Source organism: Podarcis gaigeae (assembly GCF_964106915.1).
Source record: "Podarcis gaigeae genome assembly, chromosome: 8".
In the NCBI taxonomy this organism is placed as follows: Eukaryota; Metazoa; Chordata; class Lepidosauria; order Squamata; family Lacertidae; genus Podarcis; species Podarcis gaigeae.
The window spans coordinates 4,654,650-4,682,308 of record NC_139684.1 but is presented as its reverse complement, the minus strand read 5'-3'; the positions used below and the strand labels follow the sequence as shown (position 1 = coordinate 4,682,308).

Below are 27,659 nucleotides of genomic sequence, written 5' to 3'. Positions count from 1 at the left end.
TAATGTCACTAAAATAATAAAAAAACTCAGTGACATCCAGAGAAGCTGAAGAAAGACCCAGGACTATGCTGCAATGGTCATCTGTTTGGGGGCTTTAAAAAGATTAAATGGCTACATTCTGTCTCCAGTGTACCAGTTGCTGGGGGTTGCAAGTGGGGAGAACTCTGTTGCACTCTGGTCCTGCTTAGAGGCTTCCCATGGAAGACATCTGGCTGGCCACTTTGAGAACGGGACACTGGCCCAGCCGGGCTCTTCATATTTTCTTAAATCACAGCACCATCAGGGACACTGTGGCTTGTCTGATAGCAGAATGGTGGCCTAGGGCTGAAGCTCTGCCACCCATAGGAGGATTAACTGAGTGAATCACAAGATTCTCCTCCATCCCAGCAATTGCAGCAGGCACACTTCTGGAGCTGTGCTAAAGTTCCTAGGCTTTGTACAAGTTACAGGGAACCAGGCAGAGGACCTTCTCGGTAGTGGCACCTGCCCTGTGGAACGCCCTCCCACCAGATGTCAAAGAGAACAACAACTACCAGACTTTTAGAAGACATCTGAAGGCAGCCCTGTTTAGGGAAGCTTTTAATGTTTGATGTATTACAGTATTTTAATACATATTTTTTGGGAAGCCACCCAGAGTGGCTGGGGAAGCCCAGCCAGATGGGCGGGGTATAAATAATATAATATATTATTATTATTATTATTATTATGAATCTGGAGGTAGTTCTTTATGTGTGGGAGAGGCAGCAGAAGGAGTGAAGGCCACAAACCTTGTAGGGGAAGCAATAGACTGATGCATATGTTGAAAAAATTATAGCAGCCTTGGCGACTGAGAGGTTGGCAGCATGTGGTAGGACTTATTCTGGCAAAATGTTTTGTTGGAAATCTCTGTAATAATTAATCACGATTTGGTGTCACACCCATTGCTGGTGCTTCTAGAGATTCCTCCCTGAGATTCCTCATCAAACTCTGGTCTTCTCTCTGCTAGCAGCTACCAGGTTGGAGATAGCTGTGAGGTGGGAAACAAAAAGGACTCACATATGCTCATATGTGGGAAATAGCACTTTCTGAATGTGTGACCCAGCACAGCTGAGTGATTGACAGACAGCCCAAGAGGAATAAACTTCTCGGTGTATGGTCTTCATTTATTGCGTCACATGTATCTTTATACAAAGGTCTACCTAGTGATTTTTTTGTGCAAGTAGATAAATAGGTACCACTCTGGCGGGATGCTAAACGGCATTTCTGTGCGCTCCTCTGGTTCACCAGAAGCGGCTTAGTCATGCTGGCCACATGACCCAGAAGCTGTCTGCGGACAAACGCTGGCTCCCTCGGCCTATAGAGCAAGATGAGCACACAACCCCAGAGTCATCCACGATTGGACCTAATGTCAGGGGTCCCTTTACCTTTGCTTAGTGAATTTATAATATATCTGTATCTTAATTTCACCCTACGTATAGTATTCCAAGTTTTGCTTTCTCAGTTGGGTTTATGATATTAAAAACCAATATGATACATTTTTTTAAAAAAAACCACAGCACCATTACAACTACAGGAATAAAATGGGCAGTCTGATACTAAATACATTTACTGGGGAATAACAAGCACCACTTTGCAGAGTAACACACCTTTGAAGTAAAAAGTTGAAAATGAACATCTGTAAACGTGTACAGATCACCCGCCTCCCATCTATAAAAAGCTTTTAGAAAAAGAAATAAATACAAAGCCCTGGTGGGTTCAGGTACAGATGTCAGACCTGTTTGCCATCATCTGCTCTTCTCCAGATGGTCTGCCAGCTGGCAGGGACTTGATATTCAGGCCTGAGGTGCCACCCTTGCTGCACCACTACCCATCTCTAAAGCTGCTAAAGGCTGTTCATTCCAGGTGTCTCCACCCCCCCACCAGAGCTGCTATTTTGTCTGTGGAGCCTTCTATGACTCCAGAAACACAACTGATACCTGAATGCTCCTGAGATTCTGACTCTGGGCTGGAGGTCCCTGGAGAGCTGACAAAGAGGGGGAAATGCTCTGACACATCAGCAGAAGCTGCATCTGATCCAGGGGTGACCCATCCTTTTTCACCACCTGAGGCAAAATAGGAATTGCCGCCTCCCCACCCCCACCCCCTGCCGGGTTCCATCACCACTTCCACTACCATTGCACCCCGGCTCTCACCAAACTCAGTGAGAATCAGGGTGCTTCTCAAAGCGTTGTCACTTGGCTATTCAGCCGATTCCCTGGTGGCCCGCTGGAATGCGGAGTTAACCAGGGCTATTGACTGCCTGGCTCCGAAGCGCCCTCTCCGATTGCATGGAGCCCGGACAGCCCCGTGGTTTTCTTCGGAGCTGAGGGCGACGAAACAATCGCTGAGACGGCTAGAGCGTCGGTGGCAGAAAACTCACTCCGAATCTGACCGGACACAGGTTAGAGCTCAACGTCGAGCCTACCAAGTGGCGATAGCGACGGCAAAGAAGACTTTCTTCACCGCCTCTATTGCATCTGCAGAAAATAGTAGCAGGAGACTCTTTCAGGTGGTCCGCAATTTAACGGAACCACCTTTACCACCAGGGCCTTGTAAAGACCCCAAGATCTCCTGCAACGATTTTGCAAAGTTTTTTGCAGATAAAATCGCTCATATTCGGAAGGAGCTAGACACCACCGTGGGAGCAGGGCTGGGGCAGGAGAGTGCTAGAGCCCTGTCTGGTCAAGTTGCATGGAATCGGTTTCAATCCGTTACCCCCGAGGATGTGGACAGGCTGCTTGGACGCGTGAAACCAACCACCTGTCTCCTTGATCCTTGCCCATCCTGGCTAATAAAAGCAAGCCGGGAAGGGCTGGGCGATGGGCTCTGCGGGGTGGTGAATGCTTCCCTCTGTGAGGAAACATTCCCAGATCCGCTGAAAGAGGCGGTCGTTAAACCGCTTCTTAAAAAAACATCTTTAGACCCAGCCAGTATGGCCAACTATCGCCCAGTCTCAAATCTTCCATTCTTGGGTAAGGTGATTGAGCGCGTGGTTGCTGAACAACTCCAGGCACGCCTGGAGGATGCGGACCATTTGGATCCCTTCTAATCGGGGTTCAGGCCTCATCATGGGACTGAAACTGCCTTGGTCGCACTGGTTGATGATCTCCGGCGAGCTAGGGACAAAGGTGAGAGTTGTTTCCTAGTTCTGCTGGATCTCTCAGCGGCCTTTGATACAATCGACCATAACATCCTTCTGGACCGTCTAGAGGGGTTGGGAGCTGGGGGCACTGTTATACAGTGGTTCCGCTCCTTCCTCCTGGGCCGTGTTCAGAAAGTGGTGGTGGGGGATGAGTGTTCAGACCCTTGGGCCCTCACTTGTGGGGTACCTCAGGGTTCCGTCCTCTCCCCCATGCTTTTTAACATCTATATGAAGCCATTGGGAGAAATCATCAGGGGGTTTGGACTGGGTGTCCATCAATATGCAGATGATACCCAGCTCTACCTCTCTTTCAAATCAGAACCAGTGAAGGCAGTGAAGGTCCTGTGTGAGTGCCTGGAGGCGGTTGGAGGATGGATGGCGGCTAATGGATTGAGGCTGAATCCTGACAAAACAGAAGTACTGTTTTTGGGGGACAGGGGGCGGGCTGGTGTGGAGGACTCCGTGGTCCTGAATAGGGTAACTGTGCCCCTGAAGGACCAGGTGCGTAGCCTGGGAGTCATTTTGGACTCACAGCTGTCCATGGAGGCGCAGGTCAATTCTGTATCCAGGGCAGCTGTCTACCAACTCCACCTGGTACGCAGGCTGAGACCCTACCTGCCTGCAGACTGTCTCGCCAGAGTGGTGCAGGCTCTAGTTATCTCCCGCTTGGACTACTGCAATGCGCTCTACGTGGGGCTACCTTTGAAGGTGACTTGGAAACTACAGCTAATCCAGAATGCGGCAGCTAGACTGGTGACTGGGGGCGGCTGCCGAGACCACATAACACCGGTCTTGAAAGACCTACATTGGCTCCCAGTACGTTTCCGAGCACAATTCAAAGTGTTGGTGTTGACCTTTAAAGCCCTAAACGGCCTCAGCCCAGTATACCTGAAGGAGCGTCTCCACCCCCATCGTTCTGCCCGGATGCTGAGGTCCAGCGCCGAGAGCCTTCTGGCGGTTCCCTCATTGCGAGAAGCAAAGCTACAGGGAACCAGGCAGAGGGCCTTCTCGGTAGTGGCGCCCGCCCTGTGGAACGCCCTCCCATCAGATGTCAAAACGATAAACAACTACCTGACAATCAGAAGACATCTTAAGGCAGCCCTGTTCAGGGAAGTTTTTAATGTATGATATTTTAGTGTTTTCTGGTTTCTATGGAAGCCACCCAGAGTGGCTGGGGAGGCCCAGCCAGATGGGCGGGGTACAAATAATAAATTATTATTATTATTATTATTATTATTATTATTATTATTATTACTACTACTTCCCTGGGCCTGGCGGCTGGCCTGGCTCTGATCTGATCTGATCAACTGCTGAATCAGCTGGATGAATGGTTGAAGGAACTGGGTATGTTTAACCTGGGGAAGAGAAGACTTGAGAGGAAACATGAAAGCCACCTTGAAATATCTGAAGAGCTTCCATCCTCATGGAACAAGCAAGGTTGTTTCCTGCTGCTTGAGAGGGTGAGGCCAGAACCAATGGATTCAAATCTCAAGAAAGGAGATTCCAGTCAAACATGAGGAAGAACTTTCTGATGGTAAGAGCTCTTTGACAGTGGAATGGACTCCCTCGGCAGATGGTGGACTCTCCTTCACTGGAGATTTTTAAACACGGTGGATGGCCATTTGTCAGGGATTCTCTAACTGTGGTTCCTGCATTGCAAGGGGTTGTTGGGCTGGATGGCCCTTGGGCCTTCTCCACAATTCTCCCAACTCTGCAATTCTCTGACCCAGAGGCTCCAGAATGAGAACACTGTCCCCATAGCAGTGCTATTGAAAGTGACCCAAGGTGTGAATGCTTCAGAAACCAAATATGGCTCTGGTTCCTGGCACACCGAGGAAAACAGAATGCTGGTCCACTACATCAGATAGCCTGAGAGGCACTGCCCTGCAGGACATGACCAGAAACCACTTTGCTAAACTCCCAGAAACTCTTGATCCCCAATTCCATCTGCACCTGAAACACTGCAGGTATATTTCAGGTGGGCAGTCACAGGTGTTTGTTTTGTCAGGCATGCACCACCTAGGTACCTGCTGACTCTGAATCCTGTTCCCCTAACATTTACCCTAGGCTGTTCCAAAATTAGGGACACATTTTTTAAAAGAAAAAAGAAAACTCAGAATAAGTCTCTTGGTTTCCCTCAGAAACTGTCCTAGGATGCCTGCCACCACTTTCTAGGAGAGCCTTCACCAGCCAGCTGTCTTCCAGGGGTTTTGGACAACAACTCCCATCATCTTCAGGCTGTAGCCCAAAACCTCTGGGAGGCAGCTGGCTGGTGAAGTCTGTCCCAGGACACTGTCCTCCACATGAAGTGAGGGGGAAGACAATCGCTCCATTATTGCTTTGCTTTTGTCCTGGATCCCAGTTTTGAAGATTTGCCAGTCCTCTAGTTTTGTGAGAACAGCATATCCATCACAACAAATGGGAAACCCAATGGTTGCAAAGCCTACAAGCTGGCATGCCCATTAATCCGTGAATTGCAGCCTATTAATATCTAAACGAGCCAAGTTAGCCAGCCAACTGGCAGTGTGAAGAGCCACCTGCATGGCATCTATGGCCTACTGGCTGACGTTGCCCCCACACCCTTTGGGAAATCACAAATCACCGGCTTCTGGCTCCTCTCAGCCTTGGGACCTGAGAACCATCTCTAGGTCATCATCACAACCCTATCTTCTTATTTTCTTTGCCTTTCCTCTATTGCTTTGTCAGCAGATGTAGCAATTCATGCACAGCAACTCACTATTATAAAACTGTTGTTTATTGAGTCAAAGGATTTTATATCTGTATTATTATTGTCTGTATTGCATTAGGGTAAAGTAACTGCCTTTTGGTTCCAGAGGGTACAGCTACTATTGGTTCATTTAAGCTGCTGTATTTGGATCCTCTCTCTTATTGGTTTCCTCCAAAAGGCAGGACTGTGATTGCCTGATATTGTTCCCTCCAAAATGTATCCTTTCTAGCTTGTTCCCTGTCCCTATAAATGTAGCTTTTCCCTCCTCAAGTCTGTCTTGTTTGCTTTAATAAAGAAGTGTTACTAGAGAACTGTCTCCAGCATATTATGTCAAGAGAGCTGAAATCACAAACCCCACGTCACAACAACTGGCGACGAAGGTGGGATCCGGAATGCTGAGGAGCGGTTAACGCAACCCTGCCTCAGAGTCCGGATTGAAGTTAAAACAAGAGTCACTGGCCAGCTGAGAAGACGACCCTGCCCACAGGACAATGGAGAGTCCAAGGGTATTGGAGCCCTTCCAGCCATCAGAGCCCCACACGTGGGAAGACTACGTCGAACGCTTCGAGTTCTTCACGGTGGCTCAAGGGATCACCGATGCCAGCAAAAGAAGGGCCACATTCCTGAGCTACTGTGGGCCTGAGATCTTCACGCTGGCCAAGGCATTGCTTGCTCCAGCGAAGCTAAGTGAGACATCTCTCAAAGATATTCTTGCCTGCCTAACAAGCCATTTGGCGCCTACTGAGACCAAGATGGCCCGGCGGATGGAGTTTCATAAGAGGCAGCAGCGTGCTGGGGAGTCTGTATCTGCATTTCTAGCTGAACTGCGGAAGCTCGCTCAGCACTGCGACTTCCAAGATCTGGAAGAGACTCTCCTGGATCGTTTTATCGGTGGTCTGAGCAGCAAGAAAGCCAGAAGACGCATCGTGGCTAAAGAAGAGGTTACCCTTGCTTCAGCCTTGAAGGAGGCCACCGCCACGGAGAATTATGAAAGAGAGGAGCTTGATGCCAGTCGCAGGGCCCCTAAGCCACAGATAGTTGCGTATACCATGGACGAGCTAGAGGCTACTTCGAGCCAGAGCCCAGTCTGTGGGGTCGAGTCAGTGCGTCAGGCCTGCACAGTGCACAAAGATCACCGAGGCAGGTGCCCTGGTTGTGGCGGAAACCATGAGCGGAAGAGTTGTCGTTTCCGGGATGCTATGTGCCGGACGTGCAGGAAGACAGGTCACATCGCCAGGGTCTGTAGATCGGCGGCGTTGGGAGCGACAGGAGCACCTAGACTGGAGCATCGCAGACCGCCCACAGCAACCCACGTTCTACAGGACTGCCACTACGTAACGGAGATCAACGGGAGGGTTGTGCAGTTTCCAGCGCAAGGCAAGGCACACGTCAAGGTGAAGATTGAGGGTCAGCTGTGCGACATGGAGGTGGACTCCGGATCTGGATTCACTATCGTGTCGGACCAGACCGCGAGGACATTCTTCCCCAGGGGTAAGTTGCCCCCTCTGGAGCCCTTCCCGGCAACTTTGCAGTCATACTCAGCGGGCCGCATCCATGTCATGGGAATGTGTGCCGTGAGAGTACAGTTCCGGGACAAACAGGCGGTACTCAAACTGGTGATTGCGAAGGGCAGTCGCCTCAGTCTCCTGGGCACTGACTGGTTTCCCGCCCTGGGACTGAGTATATCAGGGCTTAATTCAATCCAAACCTGCCCTGAGATGAGTGAGGCATTATGCAAAGAATTTGCTGGTCTCTTTAATGGAAAACTGGGTTGTTATAAAGGGCCCCCAGTTGACTTCGAATTGGACCCTGGGGTGGCCCCAATCCGACTCAAACCAAGGTGAGTGCCATTTGCACTGCAACCCAAGATCGAAGCAGAGCTGGATAAATTGGTCAAGCAGGGAGTTCTCTCACCCGTGGACTCCGCTAAGTGGGAGACTCCAATCGTCACGCCCCTTAAAGCAAATGGGGAAGTCAGGATCTGTGCTGATTACAAATGTACTATCAATAAGGCACTCGGGAAACTCATACCCCATTCCAGTCGTATCACATCTGTTGGCTAAACTGGCTGGGGGCAAGGTGTTCGCCAAAATTGACCTGGCACAAGCTTACCAACAGCTGCCAGTAACCCCACAATCAGCGGAAGCACAGACTATTGTCACACATAAAGGGGCGTTCAGAGTTAACAGATTACAATTTGGAGTTTGTGTGGCCCCAGGGATTTTTCAAGGGCTCATGGAACGCCTGTTAAGAGGTCTGCCGGGGGTCTTGCCATTTTTTGCTGGAAAAGACCCACAGGAACTGGTTGCGCGTGTCTGTGCAGTGTTGCTCAAGTTCAAGGAGGTGGGATTGCAACTAAAAAAGGAAAAATGCAGTTTTGGGGTGCCAACTGTGGATTTCTTGGGGTTTAAAATTGATGCATCAACTGAAAGCATTTGCGGATGACCTAGTTTTGACCTTACAGGAGCCAGAGCCTAGCACTAAAAGGGTATTGCAACTGATTCATGAGTTTGGTCGAGTGGCGGGATTTAAACTTAACAAGCAAAAAACTAAGGTTTTGGAAAAAAACTTGACTCCTTTAGAGTCAGAAAGGTTTCAGAAAGAGACAGAATTAAATGTGGTTAAAAAAGTAAGATACCTAGGGGTAAACATAACAGCGAAGAACAGAAATCTATTTAAAGATAATTATGAAAAATGTTGGTCTGAAATTAAAAGGGATCTAGATGTATGGTCAAGATTGAACCTTTCCTTGTCAGGACGTATTGCTGTTATCAAGATGAATGTATTGCCAAAAATGTTGTTTTTGTTTCAAACTTTGCAAATAGTGGATAAAATGGAGTGTTTTGGGAGGTGGCAGCGAGATATTTCTAAATTTGTCTGGCAGGGCAAAAAGCCCAGAATCAAGTTTAAGATATTAACTGATGCTAAAGAAAGAGGGGGATTTGCCCTGCCAGACCTAAAGTTGTATTATGAATCAGCAGCTTTCTGCTGGTTGAAAGATTGGCTACTTCTTGAAAATACGGATGTTTTAGATTTGGAAGGATTCAATAATGCTTTTGGTTGGCATGCATATCTGTGGTATGACAGGGTCAAAATACACAAGGCTTTCAAGAATCATGTTGTTAGAAAAGCATTGTTTAATGTCTGGTCAAAATATAAGGACTTATTGGAAAACAAGACCCCAAGGTGGTTATCACCAATGGAGGCTAAGGCCCCGAAAAGACTCAATATGGAGGCCAAATGGCCGAAATATTGGGAAATAATAGAAAAAGATGGAGACAATTGGAGGCTGCAGAGTATGGAGAAACTAAAGGGGAAAGTGCGAGATTGGTTACATTATGCTCAGATCAGAGAAGTTTTAAAGCTAGATAAAAAAATAGGATTCCAGGTGGAAAAATCAAAGTTAGAAACAGAACTGTTAGAACCCAGCTCTAAGATACTTTCAAGAATGTATAACTTGCTGTTAAAATGGAATACACAGGATGAAACAGTCAAATCAGCTATGATAAAATGGGCACAGGACATTGGATACAACATCATGTTTGCTGACTGGGAAAAGTTATGGACCACAGGTTTGAGATTTACGGCATGTAATGCCTTGAAAGAAAATATTATGAAAATGATATATAGGTGGTACATGACTCCAGTCAAGCTTGCAAAGATATATCATGTGTCTGACAATAAATGTTGGAAGTGTAAAGAAGCTGAAGGAACATTCTTTCACCTCTGGTGGACTTGCCCCAGAGTGAAAGCTTTCTGGGAAATGATATATAATGAGCTGAAAAAGGTATTTAAGTATACCTTCCTTAAGAAACCAGAGGCCTTTCTTTTGGGCATTGTCGGCCAGAGTGTGCAAAAGAAGGATCGAACCTTTTTTATGTATGCTACAACAGCAGCAAGGATAAAGGTAAAGGTAAAGGTACCCCTGCCCGTACGGGCCAGTCTTGACAGACTCTGGGGTTGTGCGCCCATCTCACTCAAGAGGCCAGGGGCCAGCGCTGTCCGGAGACACTTCCAGGTCACGTGGCCAGCGTGACATCGCTGCTCTGGCGAGCCAGAGCTGCACACGGAAACGCCGTTTACCTTCCCGCTGGTAAGCGGTCCCTATTTATCTACTTGCACCCGGAGGTGCTTTCGAACTGCTAGGTTGGCAGGCGCTGGGACCGAGCAGCGGGAGCGCACCCCGCCGCAGGGATTCGAACCGCCGACCTTTCGATCGGCAAGTCCTAGGTGCTGAGGCTTTAACCCACAGCGCCACCTGCGTCCCTCATCGCTAAAGGCTGGAAAACTCAAGATTTGCCCACACTGGAAGAGTGGCAGATGCAACTGATGGACTATATGGAACTGGCTGAGATGACTGGCATAATCCGAGACCTAGGAGAAGAACTGGTGGAGGAGAACTGGAAGAAATTTAAGGATTATTTACAAAAACATTGCAAATTGTATGAATGTTAAGAAAGATGTAAGATTTATATTAACATGGCTCCAATAAATTAGTAATAAGGAATATAAATTTGAATGTAATTGAAAGAAAGGATAAATTTTGGATTAACAATATTTTATAATTAAGCTCTAATAAGAGAGTGGCTAAATTTTAAAGTTTGAGACCTTAATACTGGAAAACTTTATTATATAAATTAAAATAAGTTAATAATTTGCTGTTAAAATTTTTGAGTTTAGAAAGCAGGAACAAGAGGTGTGAGGAAGTCCAAGGAAGTGTATGAAATGTGGATACTGGAAAATGTTATGCTATTATGTGTTCTTTATTGTTAAACAGAAACCTTATAAAAATTATTTTAAAAAATAATAATAATAAAAATTGATGCATCAGGCATCCACCCCACAGATGCTAAGATTAAGGCCATCATCGAGGCACCACGACCACAGAACAAGACAGAGTTGCAGTCATTCCTGGGACTTATTAACTTTTATCATTCGTTCTTACCCCAGAAAGCTTCGGTAGCTGAACCATTACATAGACTGTTGCAGAAAAAGAATGTGTGGCGATGGGGGCAGGAGCAGCAGAAGGCTTTTGACTCCTTGCGAGGAATGCTGAGTAGGAGCGTCCTTGCTCATTATGATGAGTCGAAGCCGCTGGTCCTGGCATGTGATGCCTCTCAATACGGTCTGGGGGCGGTGCTGAGTCATAGGGAACCGGATGGGTTGGAAAAGCCCATCTCTTTCTATTCCCGTACGTTGTCAGCCACGGAGCGCAACTATGCTCAAATTGACAAAGAGGCACTTAAAATTGTGGCAGGAATCAAAAAGTTCCATGATTATGTGTATGGTCGCCATTTCTCCATTGAAACGGACCACAAACCACTGTTAGGGTTGTTCAACCCGAACAAACAAACGCCACAAATTCTCTCCCCCAGAATGTTGCGTTGGTCTATATTCCTGAACGGGTTCCAGTACACCTTGACCCATGTGCCGGGGAAGCAGTTGTGCCACGCTGATGCGCTGAGTCGATTGCCCCTTCCTGGCGGGAGCAATGAGGATCCTGCTCTAGCGGAGCACATAATGATGCTGGAAACACTTCCGGGGGCTCCTGTAACGGCTACTGATATAGCTGAGAAAACGAGGAAAGATGCTGTTCTCTCCCGTGTGCTCACTTGGGTGGGGAGGGGGTGGCTAGGTGGTCCGCATGAAGGCAAATTCAGGCCTTATGCGACAAGGCAGCACGAGTTGTCCATGCATAAGGGTTGTCTCCTGTGGGGAGATAGGGTGATCATCCCAGCACCACTGAGAAACAGGGTTCTTGAGACGCTTCACATGGGACACCCGGGAATGGTCAGGATGAAGTCGCTAGCTCGATGTTATGTGTGGTGGCCTGGAATGGACCAGAACATAGAACAATGGGTACGAACATGCAAGGCATGCCAAGAGGTGCGGCCAGAAGTGGCCAGAGCACCAGTTCACTGGTGGGAGCAGTCCAGATCTCCCTGGAGCCGGCTGCACTTAGATTTTGCTGGGCCATTCCAGGGGAAGGTCTTTTTGGTTATCGTTGATGCATATTCCAAATGGTTAGAAGTGGCGATGGTCCCTAGCATGGCATCAGCTGCCGTAATCAAGGTGTTGAGGCAGCTGTTTGCAACCCACGGGTTACCTGAGACCATTGTATCAGATAATGGGGCAGCTTTTGTATCCCAAGAATTCAGGGCATTCTTGGCTGAGAGGGGTCACATTCATAAGAGGGGTCACATCCGCGCCCTTTCACCCATCCTCCAATGGGCAGGCGGAGCGCATGGTAAGAACAGCCAAAGAATCCATTGCGCGCTTAATGGAGGGTAACTGGTCAGCTCGCATCGCGCGAATGTTATTTTTGCAGCATGTGACGCCATGTACTGCAACGGGCAAGTCGCCAGCTGAGCTGCTCTTGGGTAGAAGACTGGTAACGGTGCTGGATTATGTCCACCCGGATAAAATGCCAAACCGTAATGCAAGAGCAACCCCCCAGGCTGAGACTGACGCAACAAGGTATCTCGCCCCTTAAGATCTGGTCTGGGTGAGGAACTATTCACGAGGTTCGCGGTGGGTGGCTGGTGGGGTCACCCGGGCTAGTGGACCTGTGTCCTATTATGTGACCTTGGAAAATGGGCAAGTTTGGAAGAGACATATAGATCAGCTGAGGCGCCGGGCGCTCAGCAGAGAGGAGTCTGATAATTCATCCCTGGCTAACGACGCAGAGCTACAAGACCAGGGTGAAAATGGCCCAGAGGTGCAGTCACCAGGGGCCTCAGCAAATGAACCAGGGTCTGCTGGTCCTCAGGATGACGAGGTACAGGTAGGGGACCCTGAGATGTCTGGGACTCCATCTGTTCCTGACGAAACCCCTATAGCAGCCCCCCTACCACAGGTGACACCCAATCCAGAACCGGCAACACCTGTTGTCAGGAGATCAAGTAGAAGTTGTAGGACCCCACAGTACCTGAGAGATTACGTCTGCTGTGCTCACTAGGGGGGGAGGGGTGTTGTGTATTGAGTCAAAGGATTTTATATCTGCATTATTATTGTCTGTATTTGCATTAGGGTAAAGTAACTGCCTTTTGGTTCCAGAGGGTACAGCTACTATTGGTTCATTTAAGCTGCTGTATTTGGATCCTCTGTCTTATTGGTTTCCTCCAAAAGGCAGGACTGTGATTGCCTGAGATTGTTCCCTCCAAAATGTATCCTTTCTAGCTTGTTCCCTGTCCCTATAAATGTAGCTCTCCCCTCCTCAAGTCTCAGTCTTGTTTGCTTTAATAAAGAAGTGTTACTAGAGAACTGTCTCCAGCATATTATGTCAAGAGAGCTGAAATCACAAACCCCACGTCGCAACAAAAACAATCCACCTTTTACTGTTCTTGCCACAGAACACAGCAGAAACAAGAGTCTCCCCCCCCCCCACATCCCTGTTTAAAATAGGAAACATGTTTTTACAAGTTAGCATTAAAGAAATCAACCTATATTCTAGTCAGTTGCTAAGCTGAAATTGGAGGAGCACAGTGCTAGGTCGAGGCTAGGAGTGGTTTTGGCTGCTTCCATGCCAGTAATCCTTAAAATTATCTTCCTTATTATCCTGTGCCGCACATGTTATCTAGGCTGCCCCCTCTTCACTTTGGGGCATCTCATAATATGGGACAGTTCTTGAATTGGCTTGTACGTAGGCATATATATATATATATATATATATATACAGACCTCCTTCATATGCTGCTAAACACAAGATCAAAACAAGGAGGAAAGGTGGGTTTTACTAGATCACTAAATAAGCCATGTGCAAAAATAAAATAAAATAAAATAAAATAATGAAAAGCAATAATGTATTAACGAAAACAGACAAACATCAGGCCATGCTCATTTCAGAGAGGGAAACAGCTAGCAAAGAAGGGCTAGCGTTCTGCTAGCGCTCAATGGGCATAGCAGTAAAGCTGGTACCTCTGTACCAGATTTCACAGTAAAAAGATCCTGAAGTAAGGCACAAATTGCAACAAAGCATGTATTCAAGGACGCGAAGACTTGTGGCACCTGGGAGAAGTGAACCTGCATGAATTTGGCCCTTGCAGACCTCACTCTTGCTGCGAACCTTCCAGTGTCCTGCCACACCCACATTTAAAATATCCCCAGGCCTCCAAAAACAGGAGGCGGGTGGGCTGTTGTGCTCAGGTGCTGCTTGTGGATTTCCCACAGGTATCTGGTTGGCCACTGCAAGATCAGGATGCTGGTCTAGGTGGCCATTGGCCTGATCCAGCAGGCTCGTCTTATGCTCTTAAACGAACAGGACCATCCAAACACTGCTGTGCCCCAGGTCTCAAAATCATTTCATCACCTTCTCTGCCACATTTCAGGGGATCCAAACATAGCTGCCTGGGGCAACTGCCTTGTTTGCACCATGATCAAAACACAAAACCTAGATTCTGTATACTATGGCTAATTTCAGGAGTGGAATTTGCAGGATGCAGAAAATGATAGGACCTGCTCTGCCAACACAGAGACACACCTCCAGATTTGCCGGGGTATAGAATAGGCACAGTAGCAGCGTAGGACCACATAGATTCTCTTCTAGATATGCAATACGCAAAGAAGCTCTGAATAGCATGTGGCACAGCTCACAGTTGAATGGGGTTGCAAACATACAATGCTTTGCCATTTAGGAACGAGCACAAATATTATCTGAGCACCGTTGCTAGAGAATGCTGGCAGCAGATTTTTCTCTTGCACACTGTTTCTGCTGCAACAAATCTGTGACCAAGTCCTGCTCAAGTCCATCCAGAACACACCAATGCAAGGGGCAGGAAGAGACAACCTGGCCTGCTGCAGATGATCTGGGCGTTGTCCCACTAAGCCACTCAGTGCCCACCATCAGCCTTTGCTGGGGTGTCCATGTTTGCAGAACTGGGGAGGGTGAAGTAAAGAACTATAGCCAGGATGAGGATGAGGACTCCCGCGACCACGCCCACAAGGATGATCTTCCATTTCATGTTCTTCCAGCGCATCTGCCGAGCCACTGTGCCTGTTGTCTTGGAGAAGGCAACACTCTAGGAGGAAACAGAGAAGGGATGCAGCCTCGCTTATTCATAGGCATACAGGATTGTTAATATCCCACCCTTCTTGGAGGCTCTCCAACCCAAACTATAAATTAGAGCCACACACCCCACAATCAGTTTAAGCAGGGAAATCTGAGGCCAAGGAAAGGTTATGTAGTTCTGAAACTGCTGCAGACACGGGATTTGGATCTGGCACTGGGCGAGAGGTACAGGGCTTGCAGCATTTCAGCTTTGGTTGAAAGGAACTAAAGGAACTGAAGACAGTAAAGGTGCAGGACAGAGAGGGATATAGTTTAGCTTCTAGAGGGCGTAACAAGATGTCATCTCAGCAAACAAATGGCCCTGCCTTCACACTTGTTGAGGTCACAGGAATGGCAGGAGGCAGTTTTGGGCGAAGCACCCCCCCACACACACCTTTCCCCTGTAAATGCTTTCTCCCACTGGCTCCCCACCCCACCACCCAACTCCTCCTGGAATCACTTTCATTTGCAAAGCCTGGCTGGGAAAATATAAAATGAGGCATTTGTAAGAGACAAGAGACATTTGCCACAAGGAAGAACTAAAGTCTCCACCAATGTCCCACAAGCCCACCTTTGGTATTATGTGTGTATATGGGGTGTGCGTGCGGAATAAGTCATGAAAAGTCGTTTAAAAGAGGGGGAGGGAAAACTATTTAATTTCAGAGCACATCTCCTGGAACAGCTTTTTTGAAAGGATGCAAAACCTTCATCGTACAAAAGCCCAGTGCTCTGATTATACTGCCTTATTGACACTGTCTTATTAAATTGTATTTTATAAGTAATTTGGGGGGAAGCTCCCGAGATTTGGAGAAGCAGGATGCTAGTGTTAAGTAGGTAGGTAGCTAGGTAGGAAGGAAGGCAATAAGATGGAAATGGACTAAATTTACACAATGTGCAAAAACTGGGAAGGGTTTTGATTGCCTTGTACAGAATGTTATTTTTTTAAAGCATGGAATCCACATGATCCCTGCTGTTTCTGTTGAAATGTCATAAAACCAGAAGAAAAGATTGATCTGGATTTATCGGCAGCTCAGTGGGCAGAATTTCCATGTTCTCTACGATCCTGAGGAAAGGTTGCAACATTTGGGACTTTATAGTTTAGAGAAGGAGTAGTCAACCTTTTTATACCTGCCACTCACTAATGCATTTTTCTTGACAGTAAAATTTCCTTACCGCCCACCAGTGCTCAAGGGAAGGAGCAATAGAACCCCCTACTGCCCACCTAGAATCCTGAAACGCCCACTAGGGGGTGGTAGGGACCAGGCTGACAACCCCTGGTTTAGAGAAAAGGTGCGTAAGAGGTGACATGATAGAAGCTATAAAATTATGCCCGGCCTGGAGAAAGTGAGCAGAGAAACGTTTTGCTTCCTCTTTCATAATGCTAGAACTCACAGACATCCATTGAAGCCGAAGGCTGGGAGATTCAGGACAGATAAAATACAGTGGTGCCTCGCAAGACGGAAAACCCGCTAGACGAAAGGGTTTTCCGTTTTGGAGGTGCTTCGCAAAACGAATTTCCTATGGGCTTGCTTCACAAGACGAAAATGTCTTGTGAGTTCCTGCGGGGGTTTTTCCCTCTCCCCCCCCCTTTTCCCAAGCCGCTAAGCCGCTCATCAGCTGATCCGCTAAGCCGCTCATCAGCTGATCCGCTAAGCCGCTCATCAGCTGATCCGCTAAGCCGCTCATCAGCTGATCCGCTAAGCCGCTCATCAGCTGATCCGCTAAGCCGCTCATCAGCTGATCCGCTAAGCCGCTCATCAGCTGATCCGCTAAGCCGCTTAACAGCTGATCCGCTAAGCCCGCTAAGCCACTAATAGCGCTAATCCGCTAATGGGCTTGCTTCGCAAGACGAAAAAACCGCAAGACGAAGAGACTCGCGGAACGGATTCTTTTCGTCTTGCGAGGCACCACTGTAAAGCACTTCTTCCTGAAGTACACAGGTAAACTACTGAACTCTCTCTCACAGGAGGCAGTGATGGTCACCAACTTGATTGACTTTAAAAGAGGATTAAACCAATTCTTGGAGGAGAAGGCGAATACCTGGCCGAGATGCTTCTGAATCCCAACTGCTGGAAACCAGCAGGAGGGGAAAGTGCTCTTGCGCTCAGGTCCTGTTTGCTTGTTTCCCAGAAGAGGGGTCTGCTTGGCCACTATGATAACAATATGCTAGACTAGATAGGCATCTGGACCAATCCAGCCTGTTCTTCTTATGTTTTTAGCCTTTGCAAACCAGGTACCCAACAGTGTTTTGGATTACAACTCCTACCAGCCCTGGCCAGTACGGCTGTCCCGTCATTCCTTTCCCATTCTTTACTTTAAGAAAACAGCCCTGGCCACCACAGCAATCCACAGGAGCCTGCTAGCTCCCCACATCTTACTTTAAGCCATGGGTAGGCAAACTACGACCCGGGGGCAGGATCCAGCCCAATCACCTTCTAAATCCGGCCTGCGGATGGTCCAGGAATCAGTAGTGTGTTTTTACATGAGTAGAATGTGCCCTTTTATTTAAAATGCATCTCTGGCTTATTTGTGGGGCATAGGAATTCATTCATTCCGCCCCCCCCCCAAAAAAATATAGTCTGGCCCCCCACAAGGTCTGAGGGACAGTGGACCGGCCCCCTGCTGAAAAAGTTTGCTGACCCCTGCTTTAAGCTCTGCCAGGGAGGGGGAAGGCCCAAATCAACCTGTGACTCCGAGGGGCAGCAGAAGTGAACTATTTTGTCCTAATAACAGCAATTACTAGACAAAATGTCTGTAAATTGCTGGAGCTGGTGCTCGTCCTTCTTTTCATGGGAGATAATATTAACTTACGGCTTGAACTTTAGTTCACCAGGTGCTCTTCCACTAGCAGCAAAGCTCATAATAACAAGATCCTGGAAGGATTTCGAGGGTGAGTCTGTGACAAGTTGGTACAACAAAGTATGGCAAATAGCTCTTGCAGAATAAGTAAATAAGAGAATAAAATTGGCACAAAGCCTGATGCACAAAGACTCCTTTGTAATTGAAAGACACATTTTTATTACGTACATGGCTAAAAACAAAAACAGAGGACTCCCCTCACATTGTAAAACCTTTTTGTTAACATGACTTGTTTATCGCCTTCTTTACAAGTAGTAGTCTGGAATTAGAACTCATTAGCTTATTTGGCTGATATTTTGCATGCATTACCTCAACACCAGCTTCTGGGTTAGGTTGGGATATTTAATAAAAAAGAAAACTGGAAGAAGGGAACCATTTTGGAGGGGAAGGCCACATGTTTCTCCTGCTGTCTCAAGGACTCTGGATGAAATGCTGACGACAATCCACTGCAAACAAGGGTCCACCCATCACTTGTGGGGTGTGCAAAAGCCTACCACCCCCAGAAGTGCCTTTTGCAGAGGGGCTGCTCCCTCCCTCCCCCTTGCTGTACCTGGTTGCGAAGTTCATCTGCCCTTTCATCCAGTTCGCTGAGTTTGCCCTCACGGTCCAGCACTTTGTTGAAGTTCTCCAGCATGATCTCTGTCACCTGCTCAGCCTCCCCCTGACACCGCTTCAAATTGTTTTCCCCCTGCAGAAAGAGAAAGGATGGTCATAGTAGAAGGAACTCTGGTCTCTCACGCTGCTTGAGGCTGAAACACAGCAGCTGAGTGAGAGGAGTGTACGTGCGTACAGAGATAACAAGGTCTTGGAGAAACCAGGGCAGGAGGAGACGACTGGGTCAGAACACCCGGTTGCCCTTTCAGGTCACAGGGAAGTCTTTTGCTCCCATGAAACTTGCCAGGGAGGCTCCAGGTGCAGACAAAGGCCTCTGGAGGTGTCACCTTGCCAACAAAGGTCCGTATAGTTCAAGCTATGGTTTTCCCAGTAGTGATGTATGGAAGTGAGAGCTGGACCATCAAGAAGGCTGATCGCCGAAGAATTGATGCTTTTGAATTATGGTGCTGCAGGAGACTCTTGAGAGTCCCATGGACTGCAAGAAGATCAAACCAATCCATTCTTCAGGAAATCAGCCCTGAGTGCTCATTGGAAGGACAGATCCTGAAGCTGAGGCTGCAATACTTTGGCCACCTCATGAGAAGAGAAGACTCCCTGGAAAAGACCCTGATGTTGGAAAGGATTGAGGGCACAAGGAGAAGGGGACGACAGAGGACGAGATGGCTGGACAGTGTTCTTGAGGCTACCAACATGAGTTTGACCCAACTGTGGGAGGGAGTGGAAGACAGGAGTGCCTGGCGTGCTCTGGTCCATGGGGTCATGAAGAGTCGGACACGACTAAACAATAACAACAACATGCTGGCTGGGACGGATGAGAGACGTAGTCCAACAGCATCTGGAGGGCACAGGTTGGCAGAGGCTGTTTTAAGTCATGGAGATGGGTTGGAGGGGGTTGTTCTGGGATACAATACCATCTTCTGTCCAAGATCGAACTCTAGTTCCACATATTTGTAAACCTGGATACCTACAGCCAGAGCCATCCCCAAACCTGTTTTCCCACTTTTTCAAAAGACTTGCTTTCATCAACATAAAGGAATGGTAAGATGGACAATGGATTCAGCCTCCTAAATGCTGGCAGATTAATTGCATTTCAAAGCCAGGAGGAAGATGGGCTCCTCTTGGGAGTGAGAGAAGGCAATGTGATGGTTGTTTTTGTTTGCATTTTGTTTGCATTTATGATGAAATGTACAATTGTACTTCAATTATTTTTATTTTATTTTGTTATTTTTTTGGTAGAGGTTCTGCTGTCCTCTGGCAGGGGCTGCCCTAAAAAACCTCAACAACTTTTTGTGTCTGGATTCTTCCTCTTAAAATATGGTGACCCCATTTAAGCAACCTCTGTGGTGTCTTTGCACTCAGATCTGCCTTTCACTTTTTGGTTAATACAGCCAATCTTGTATTCACAGATACCAGTTGAAATGCGTGTGCAGCTGAAATAGGTCAGATAAGGTTTTGCGTGAGATCTGCACCAACAAGATTCTCAGGTTCACAAGGGCTCCATATAAACCAAGTGGGGTGCTCTAAAAATGGCCGCAGCACTGGAGCTCCCTGGCAGCTGAGTTCACCCTGAAGGCAATACATTCGGGCCCACAAACTATGTCTGGAAGCTGAAGACAGCAATACGAAAGTATCAAGGTTCAGAAGAAGTGGCAGTTGACCTGGCCTTGGTCATTCCTGGAGTGTGTCCCCCCCATCTCCTGTTGGAATTAGAATTCCCCACAGGAAATGAGAAGCAGACACCAACCCATTGCCTGAAATAGCTAGTTTCCTGCTGCTGCAATGGGTGGAGGAAGGCTGAACCCACTCAGGGAACCAAGCCAAAAGCCACAGGAAACATAAAGGTCTTTTTCAAATGCTGTTTCCTTTGGAAAGCCGGAGCTGGCAGACAAGGAGCCTGAGGCAATGATCGTGGCCCAAACCAGCCTCTGCCACACCAGACTTGTGTCACGCTGGGAAGAACTCCCAAGGAAGGTGAAGGTCACTGGGAGGAGAGCTCAGGAAAGAGAGCCTTTTCCCCAAGATCCTTTGCATTTGAGGAGGGGAGGAAGAGAAAAGCGCAAGGATAGTGGCTAAGGAAGACTCACCTGGTCTCATGGCTTTGTACCATGACACGTACAATAAAATCGTATCTTATACTCATCTAATTCAGCCATAAGCAGCTGATGGCCGTTGAAATCCCGCAAGTTAAATGCGAGCAAGAGCTCAAAAGCTCTTTTGTGTTGGGTCTTCCCAGTGGAAAAAAAGCTTAAAAGCTCTATGCCTTGCTTGGGATCCAAGGGACTCTCTGTGGGCTGAGTCTGGGATGCTCCCCTGAGATAATGATGGCCCCACCAGATCTTGAGAGAGCATCCTGGGGCCTCCAGAGCTGGTACAAAGAGTATGTGCATTTTTGCATATACATGGAACCCTTGGAACCAAACTCCCATGTAAAATGTGATTGTACTGCATTTGAAAGGGCGACTCACGCTGGTCCCCCAAGATCTAGAATCACTGGTCTTCAACTGGTGGGCCTGATCTGTGGTGGGTTGTAATGGCACTACTAAATATATGTTAAAAGATTAAGAAATGGGTCCCCCAAATGCATTTTTGGGTTAAAAGTGTGTCTTCAGTCTGAAGAGGTTTAGGATACCTGATCAAGATAATCTCTCAAAATGCTTAGAGAGTTCCATACTGCAGTCTCTGTGCATAGTTTTGCATACCATACCAAAGTGGTGTACAATAAGACAAAAATAAGATAAAATACCAAACACTATAGACTCAGTAAACTAAGAGGAATACAGTGGTACCTCGGGTTACATATGCTTCAGGTTACAGACTCCACTAACCCAGAAATAGTACCTCAGGATGAGAACAGAAATCGTGTTCCGGCGGCACGGCAGCAACAGGAGGCCCCATTAGCTAAAGTGGTGCTTCAGGTTAAGAACAGTTTCAGGTTAAGAACGGACCTCCGGAATGAATTAAGTACTTAACCCGAGGTACCACTGTAAAACTATTTGTACAATTGTAAAACACATGTTCCACACCTTGACCCAGTCATACTTCAAGGAAAGCCGTCTTATACAAAAATATAAGGCACTATGTGTGGTAAACCTGAGGGTGTACTGACTTGCCAACACCTTCATAAGGTAAAGGTAAAGGGACCCCTGACCATTAGGTCCAGTCGTGACCGACTCTGGGGTTGCGGCACTCATCTCACTTCCGGGTCATGTGGCCAGCATGACTAAGCCGCTTCTAGCGAACCAGAGCAGCGCACAGAAACAGCGTTTACCTTCCCGCTGGAGCGGTACCTATTTATCTACTTGCACTTTGACGTGCTTTTGAACTGCTAGGTTGGCAGGAGCAGGGACCGAGCAACGGGAGCTCACCCCATTGCGGGGATTCGAACTGTCGACCTTCTGATCAGCAAGTCCTAGGCTCTGTGCTTTAACCCACAGCGCCACCCGTGTCCCTGGTAACACCTTCATAGTGTCCATTAAATTAACCTTCCCAGTGTCACGTAGTTGGCCTCTGTAGGTCACAAGATGCTGGACATGTTGGTCTTTGGCCTGATCCATCTGCAGGAGCTCCTGTGGTGTTCTTCACCCCACAGACATTTCAGAAGATGAAAGCGAAAGCAAACACAAAAACCCTCGTTGGGACCTCACACAGCACTCCACATGCTTTCTCAGAGGCTTGGTACACTAACAAGTGTCTCCTGTGCCTTCATCACAGCAGGTTGTGGCTGAGAGGCTGTGTGGAAATACACCGATGCACCGGCATGCACGCACGCACGCACACACACACTCCTCCATCTGAGCATCTGAGCATTATTCTTTCAGACTGGCTGCCAACTGCTCCCCTTCCTCACTGTTGCCTCTCCTCTCACACCTCTCACTTCTTAGCCCAGACCTAATGAGGAGAGAAATCTAGCAGCAACATCCTCCAGGCCTAGTGCCCTCCAGCCACGCGTTGGGCCCGATGAGAGTTGTAGTCCAAAACATCTGGAGGGCACAAGGTTGGGGAACACATGGCGCTGCATTATACCAACATTATACCAACTGCATTATACCAACACTGACTTGCAGCAGCTCTTCTGCTCATCATGTCTTGAGGTGGCCTTATCAGTGCTGCATGTTAACCCAGTGGTTTTAGGCCTCATCTGGTTTTTATTTTTTTAATGCTACAGATTCTTAGGCGTGCATCTCATGCTTAGAAATAAGCACACACATTAAAATATGCGCAATAATTGCTGCAGGAATATTTCTTTCTGTTAGCGGCAAAAAAGGCACCGGGGCCCTTGTTCTGAAGGTGGCTCTCCCATTGTGATGCAACAAACCAGGAGGCACTTTGCTAGCAGGAGAGGAAAGCCATCAAAAAGAGCCACCCAACATGCTGGGAAAGAAAGGTACCGTATTTTTTGCTCTATAAGACTCACTTTTTCCCTCCTAAAAAGTAAGGGGAAACGTGTGTGCGTCTTATGGGGCGAATGCAGGCTGTGCAGCTATCCCAGAAGCCAGAACAGCAAGAGGGATTGCTGTTTTCACTGCGCAGCGATCCCTCTTGCTGTTCTGGCTTCTGAGATTCAGAATATTTCTTTTCTTGTTTTCCTCCTCCAAAAACTAGGTGCGTCTTGTGGTCTGGTGCATCTTACAGAGCGAAAAATACGGTACCTCCTCCTTCCAAGTGTTGGGCTTCCTGTGCTCTGCAGCCGTGGATGTTTATTCCCTCCTGCCAAGCTCCTATTGTTTACTGTGAGACTAATTGATTGAGGAAGGCCACAGTGTCAGAACTCTGTGAAGGAATGGCCAGCTGACAGAGCACATATCTCATCTCTAACAGCAGAGTCACAGCGGACCAAGACTGAGAATACTCAAGCAGCCTGCTGTCTTTCCTGGGGAGGAAGGCAGCTGAAAAAAGTTCTGATCTCTTGAAGTCAACAGAGGAAAAGCAGGCCAACACAGTCATGTGAGCCACAGCCCTGGCAGCTTTGGAGAAGCCCCCCTCTCTCAGCTCCCTGTCTGAACTGCAATAGCAACAACTCAAGGCTGGTGCCCTCCAGATGTGCTGGGCTATCTTTCCTGTTAACCATAGCACCCTATGGCCATGCTCCCATCAGCTGAGACTGATCAGATCTGTGGTCCAAAACAACTGGATGGCACTTAGCTGGGGGAAGTCTAACCCACCCCAAGGTGGAGTCAACTTTCGACAGAAAAATACTACATTTGCACCTCTCGGTAGAAGAGGGAACTAAAACCCACATCCTTCCTGTCAAGTGGGCAAATCTTGTATGTGAAAACTGAAAACCTTCATGAAGCATTAGAGGAAGGCAAACATCTGCAGCATGTTTTCAATATCCACCCAGTGAGGCTCTCAAAGTGATTTAATGTTTCCTGCCCAGTAAGGCCACCTGAAGCAGGCAAAGTCAGTTTCCCCCCAGCCGACGGGCACTCACTTCAAACCAGGCAGTCTTTGAAGAGACTGGCAAAGAGCCCTTTGCAAAAAGCCCTGCTCAGCTGATCGGTGGTGCTTCAAAGTACGGGGCTCTCTGGAACCCCAGCTTGTTGCTGTAAAGTCCCAATAATCAGCAGGACTTCAGCGCCTGATGTCACTCTGATGTCAGGAGACTGGCGGGTGGGCAGCTCCACTTGCCTTTCAAATCTGGCCTGTGAGGGGTAGAGAAGATAAGGATGTGGCTCACTGGCCACCCTGGGAAAATAACATCAGCTGCCTGTCCTCTGAAGTCTGCAGAACAGTCTGTTGTGCAGCAGGCCCTCCTGGCGCAGAGGGAGACAACTGCCAGGTGGCAGGTTCCTGGGGGTGGGGGAGCAGGCGCAGCTATATACATCCCTCTGTCTGTCCTGAACTCTTAATGTGGCCTTCTGCCTCCCAGTGTGCAGGCACAGGCACGAGGGAGTGGGAAGGCGAGGGAGGGGGGAAAGGAAGAGCAGTGCGCCACGGTTGCGCCCATCTCACTGTGCAGCCCCAGGGCACCTGGGGTGGGCTGCTCCTCCCATCCCCCCTTTCCTCCACCAGTGTTCTATCCAGTTCTTTCTTTCAACAAATGAAGGGCTGTCATACCTCAAGAAGTAAAAATCCAGCTCAAAAACCCCACACCAAAAAATGCCCCACACCACATTTTGGAACTATTTTTAAGGAAAACGACACTGCTGACATGGATTGCCATATGTCTGGACATTTTTGACCACACTGCTTCCGACTGCAGTATTATGGGTACGTCTGGGAAATTCTGGGCGTATGGCTAACAAATGAGGAGTACAAAAAAGAAGAATATTCCTAAAATGACCCTTCGAAAGAGTGAAAGTGATGAAGGGAACACAAGGATTTCATTGCTTTGTTCCATCTACACCCAGTCCAACAGAAATTGTGACCAAGGTATACTGCTTTAGCAATGAGAGAATTTAGACACTGAAGGAGGTAAAAAATCTCTGAATATGGCTGAGATAACTGGCTATATGACCTGTGAATATATTAAAGAATTGCGGTTGACCTATGTGCTGTTGGTGGACTATGAAAGTGAAGAAGCAACCGCGACCTTCTTACACCTGCCCAGTATCATCATCTGTTTTCCCATCTAGTCGGGATGTACTTAAAGTAGTACTTAATGAGCACACTTTGACAAAAAATGAAATGTCATGTGCAACAAATGCTCCTGAAAAGTGTTTGGTGTAAAGTATAAATAATGGAAGGCTCAATGTTTTCAGACCCATTTCTCATGTGTAAGGTTTTTTCCATAATTTTGTTTGATATGCATTTTGTTGTAATGTTCATGAAATGAATTACTAGGAAGAATTCTGTCAAAGTGTTAGTTCTATAATGCAATAGCAAGCTATCATTCAGATTTGGAACACATTTTAGAAAGAAAATCCTAGCTGTTCAGATACTTTTTAACTGAATAACTTTCTAAAGGAATGCCTGAAGTAACTGATATTATAGTGTGAAGTCTCGTTTATTCTGTTATATTTTACTCCAAGAAGACCAATTTATCCTAAATAGAACCCAATGATGCATAAAATATTTTTAAAATGTGATCCCATGATGAAATTCTGCAGGTAGCTCTTAGAAATATTAAATAATCAATCCTTTTTTGGAAATTTTTAATCATATTAATTTTTAAAATTTTAAATATTGTAACTGAAATTTATAATTTAAAGTAAGGTCATTGTGTGACATATCATATCAAAGCCCATGAAGTTCTGAAGAGATTGGTGTTTTTAGTTTTGACGTATCTCAATTCTGGGGTGAGCATTTTAGGGTTTTTTAGGTTTTGGCAAGGCCAAATTGTCATTTAAAAATTTTTTCAAACCCTTATAGCTCAAAAATGGGATGAGATAAAAAAATTAAAATTTTAGATTTGAACTTAGTTTTAATCATTCAACAAGTGTACAGAATATTAAGAAAATTGGATGACATGAGGTAAAAAAGTTGGATCACTGCCGCCTCCAACTGTGGCCAGCGGCCATCACCTTCTTCTCCAGGAATATCTCTAATTTTTAAGGCCATCTCGTCTGGTGGCCCCACTGCCTCCTTCTATCTGTCCTGAATCTTCCAACATTTAGCTTCCTTGGATGTTTACGAGTTCTGGTGTTCTTCGGAAGAGAAAAACCTTTCTTTTCCCACTTTCTCCACGTCCTGCATCATTTTACAAACTTCTATCATGTCGCCTCTTACTTGCCTCCCCTCCAAACTAAAAAGCCTCAAACGCTTCAACCTTTTCTCACAGGGGTGTCGCTCCACACACCCCACACCCCATAATTTCGGCTGTCCTTTTCTGAGCCTTTTCCAACCTTGAAATATCCTTTCTGAGGTGAGGCAAGCGAGCCGCAATCTTAACCACCGCCCTTACTTCGGAGTAAGCCCCATTGAATTCAACAGGGCTTCCTTCTGAGTAGAGATGGTTAGAATTGCGCTGTAAGGCAGTCGTCCAACCTGCAGCCCCAGCCCCCTACTGGCGCCAGGGCGCAACTACAGTGGTACCTCGGGTTAAGTACTTAATTCGTTCCGGAGGTCCGTTCTTAACCTGAAACTGTTCTTAACCTGAAGCACCACTTTAGCTAATGGGGCCTCCCGCTGCCAGAGCACGATTTCTGTTCTCATCCTGAAGCAAAGTTCTTAACCTGAAGCACTATTTCTGGCTTAGCGGAGTCTGTAACCTGAAGCGCATATAACCCGAGGTACCACTGTACCTCCAAACGACGACTCTGTCTAGAAGGGGCAAACAGACTCTTCTCGAGGCAGCAACAGGCGGTCTTGGGTCCGGCGAAGCGGGAGAGCCCCGCAAACTCCCGGCTGCGCCTCCCGAAAGAGACGCTGCCCGGCCCCTTCATAGGGGTCTTCAGAGGCAAGCAACGCTGCGCCAGTGGCATAGCATGGGTTGTCAGCACCCGGGGCAAGGCAAGTAATTTGTGCCCCCTAACCTGTGGATTTTAGCACTCGAGTCTCTTCCACTAGATTAGTTAAAGAAACCCTCACCCCCTAAGCACATGTATTGTTTGTTATAAAAATACTGATGTAATTAAAGTAAAATGCATCTAAATACAAGTTTATTTTCAAACACTTTATTGTTAGCTGCGAGTGCGAGCGCCCCCCCCCAGATGCTGCGCCCCCCCTGCGCCCCCTACGCTACGCCACTGCGCGGCGCTCCCGTGTAAGCGTGCGCGGGATTGGAGCCTCCGCTCGGAAGCGCCCCACGGCAGCCGTGGCGGGCGCGGACCCAGCCCGCAGCGCCGCCTCCTCGGGGCCCCCGGCGTGGGCTGCCCAGAAGCCGGGAGGGAGGGCTCGCCGCCGCGGAGCTGCCCTCCGCCGCATTTCCCCCTCGGCGCCGCCGCCGCCGCCTGACCCGACGGCTGTGCCGCCCGCCCGCCCCCTCGGTTCCTACCATGGCTGGCCCTGCGCGTCGGAGAACTCGGCTGAGTTGCGGCGGCGGCGGCAGGACGGGCGCCCGCTTCTCGTCGGACTGGCGGCCGGCCGCGCCGCCTTCCTGCCCCCTCGGCCGGCGACGGGGCGGCGCTTCGGGTGGCGGCACGTGGAAGGGGCTCGCTTACTCGGCGCGCCGCTTTCGCTTTCCTTGGCGGCCCCCGGGGAGCGGCGCGGGGACGCTGGGAAAGGGACCCCCGGAGGGGCGCCGCTTCCCGGCCCCCGCCAGTTCCGCGCCGGGCCGGCCCCTTGGTGGGCGTCCCCTCGCCCAAAGAGGCGCCTGAGTCCTTGGAGGGAGGCGAGGGAGCAGCCCAAGGTCACTGCCCGGCCCAAGCCGC

General features: G+C 48.1%; 1 protein-coding gene and 2 long non-coding RNA genes across 4 annotated transcripts in view; 1 reads left to right on the top strand and 2 right to left on the bottom strand.

The window, feature by feature from the left end:
• Positions 1–1,141, top strand: part of LOC310851266 — a 2,064-nt gene extending 923 nt beyond the window's left edge. The window contains exon 2 of the long non-coding RNA XR_014567673.1: positions 986–1,141. This is a non-coding gene — a long non-coding RNA (uncharacterized lncRNA). The remainder of the gene's footprint in view (positions 1–985) is intronic.
• The window catches only part of LOC310851240, a 984,470-nt gene that overhangs the window by 39,304 nt on the left and 917,507 nt on the right, over positions 1–27,659 (bottom strand). The window lies entirely within an intron of this gene.
• Positions 1,122–27,659, bottom strand: VAMP5 (vesicle associated membrane protein 5). Of its 2 annotated transcripts, XR_014567626.1 has the most exons (5): positions 27,284–27,659; positions 18,344–18,481; positions 13,213–14,905; positions 4,419–5,907; positions 1,122–2,217 (listed from the first exon to the last, which is right to left on the bottom strand). XR_014567626.1 is itself a non-coding variant. In XM_083753488.1 (3 exons), the coding sequence occupies exons 1-3, from the start codon at positions 27,284–27,286 to the stop codon at positions 14,717–14,719; spliced, it is 330 nt and encodes a 109-aa protein (XP_083609614.1). In that variant the 5' UTR covers positions 27,287–27,659; the 3' UTR covers positions 13,208–14,716. The 2 variants fall into 2 exon arrangements, 1 of the variants encoding a protein (XP_083609614.1); XM_083753488.1 differs by lacking the exons at positions 1,122–2,217; positions 4,419–5,907 and having other exon boundaries at positions 13,208–14,905.

Coding starts and splice junctions, on each gene's coding strand:
- VAMP5 (XM_083753488.1), bottom strand. Junction 14,906..18,343: donor CAGATGAACTTCGCAACCAG/GTACAGCAAGGG, acceptor GTTTCCTCCTAG/AGTGTTGCCTTCTCCAAGAC.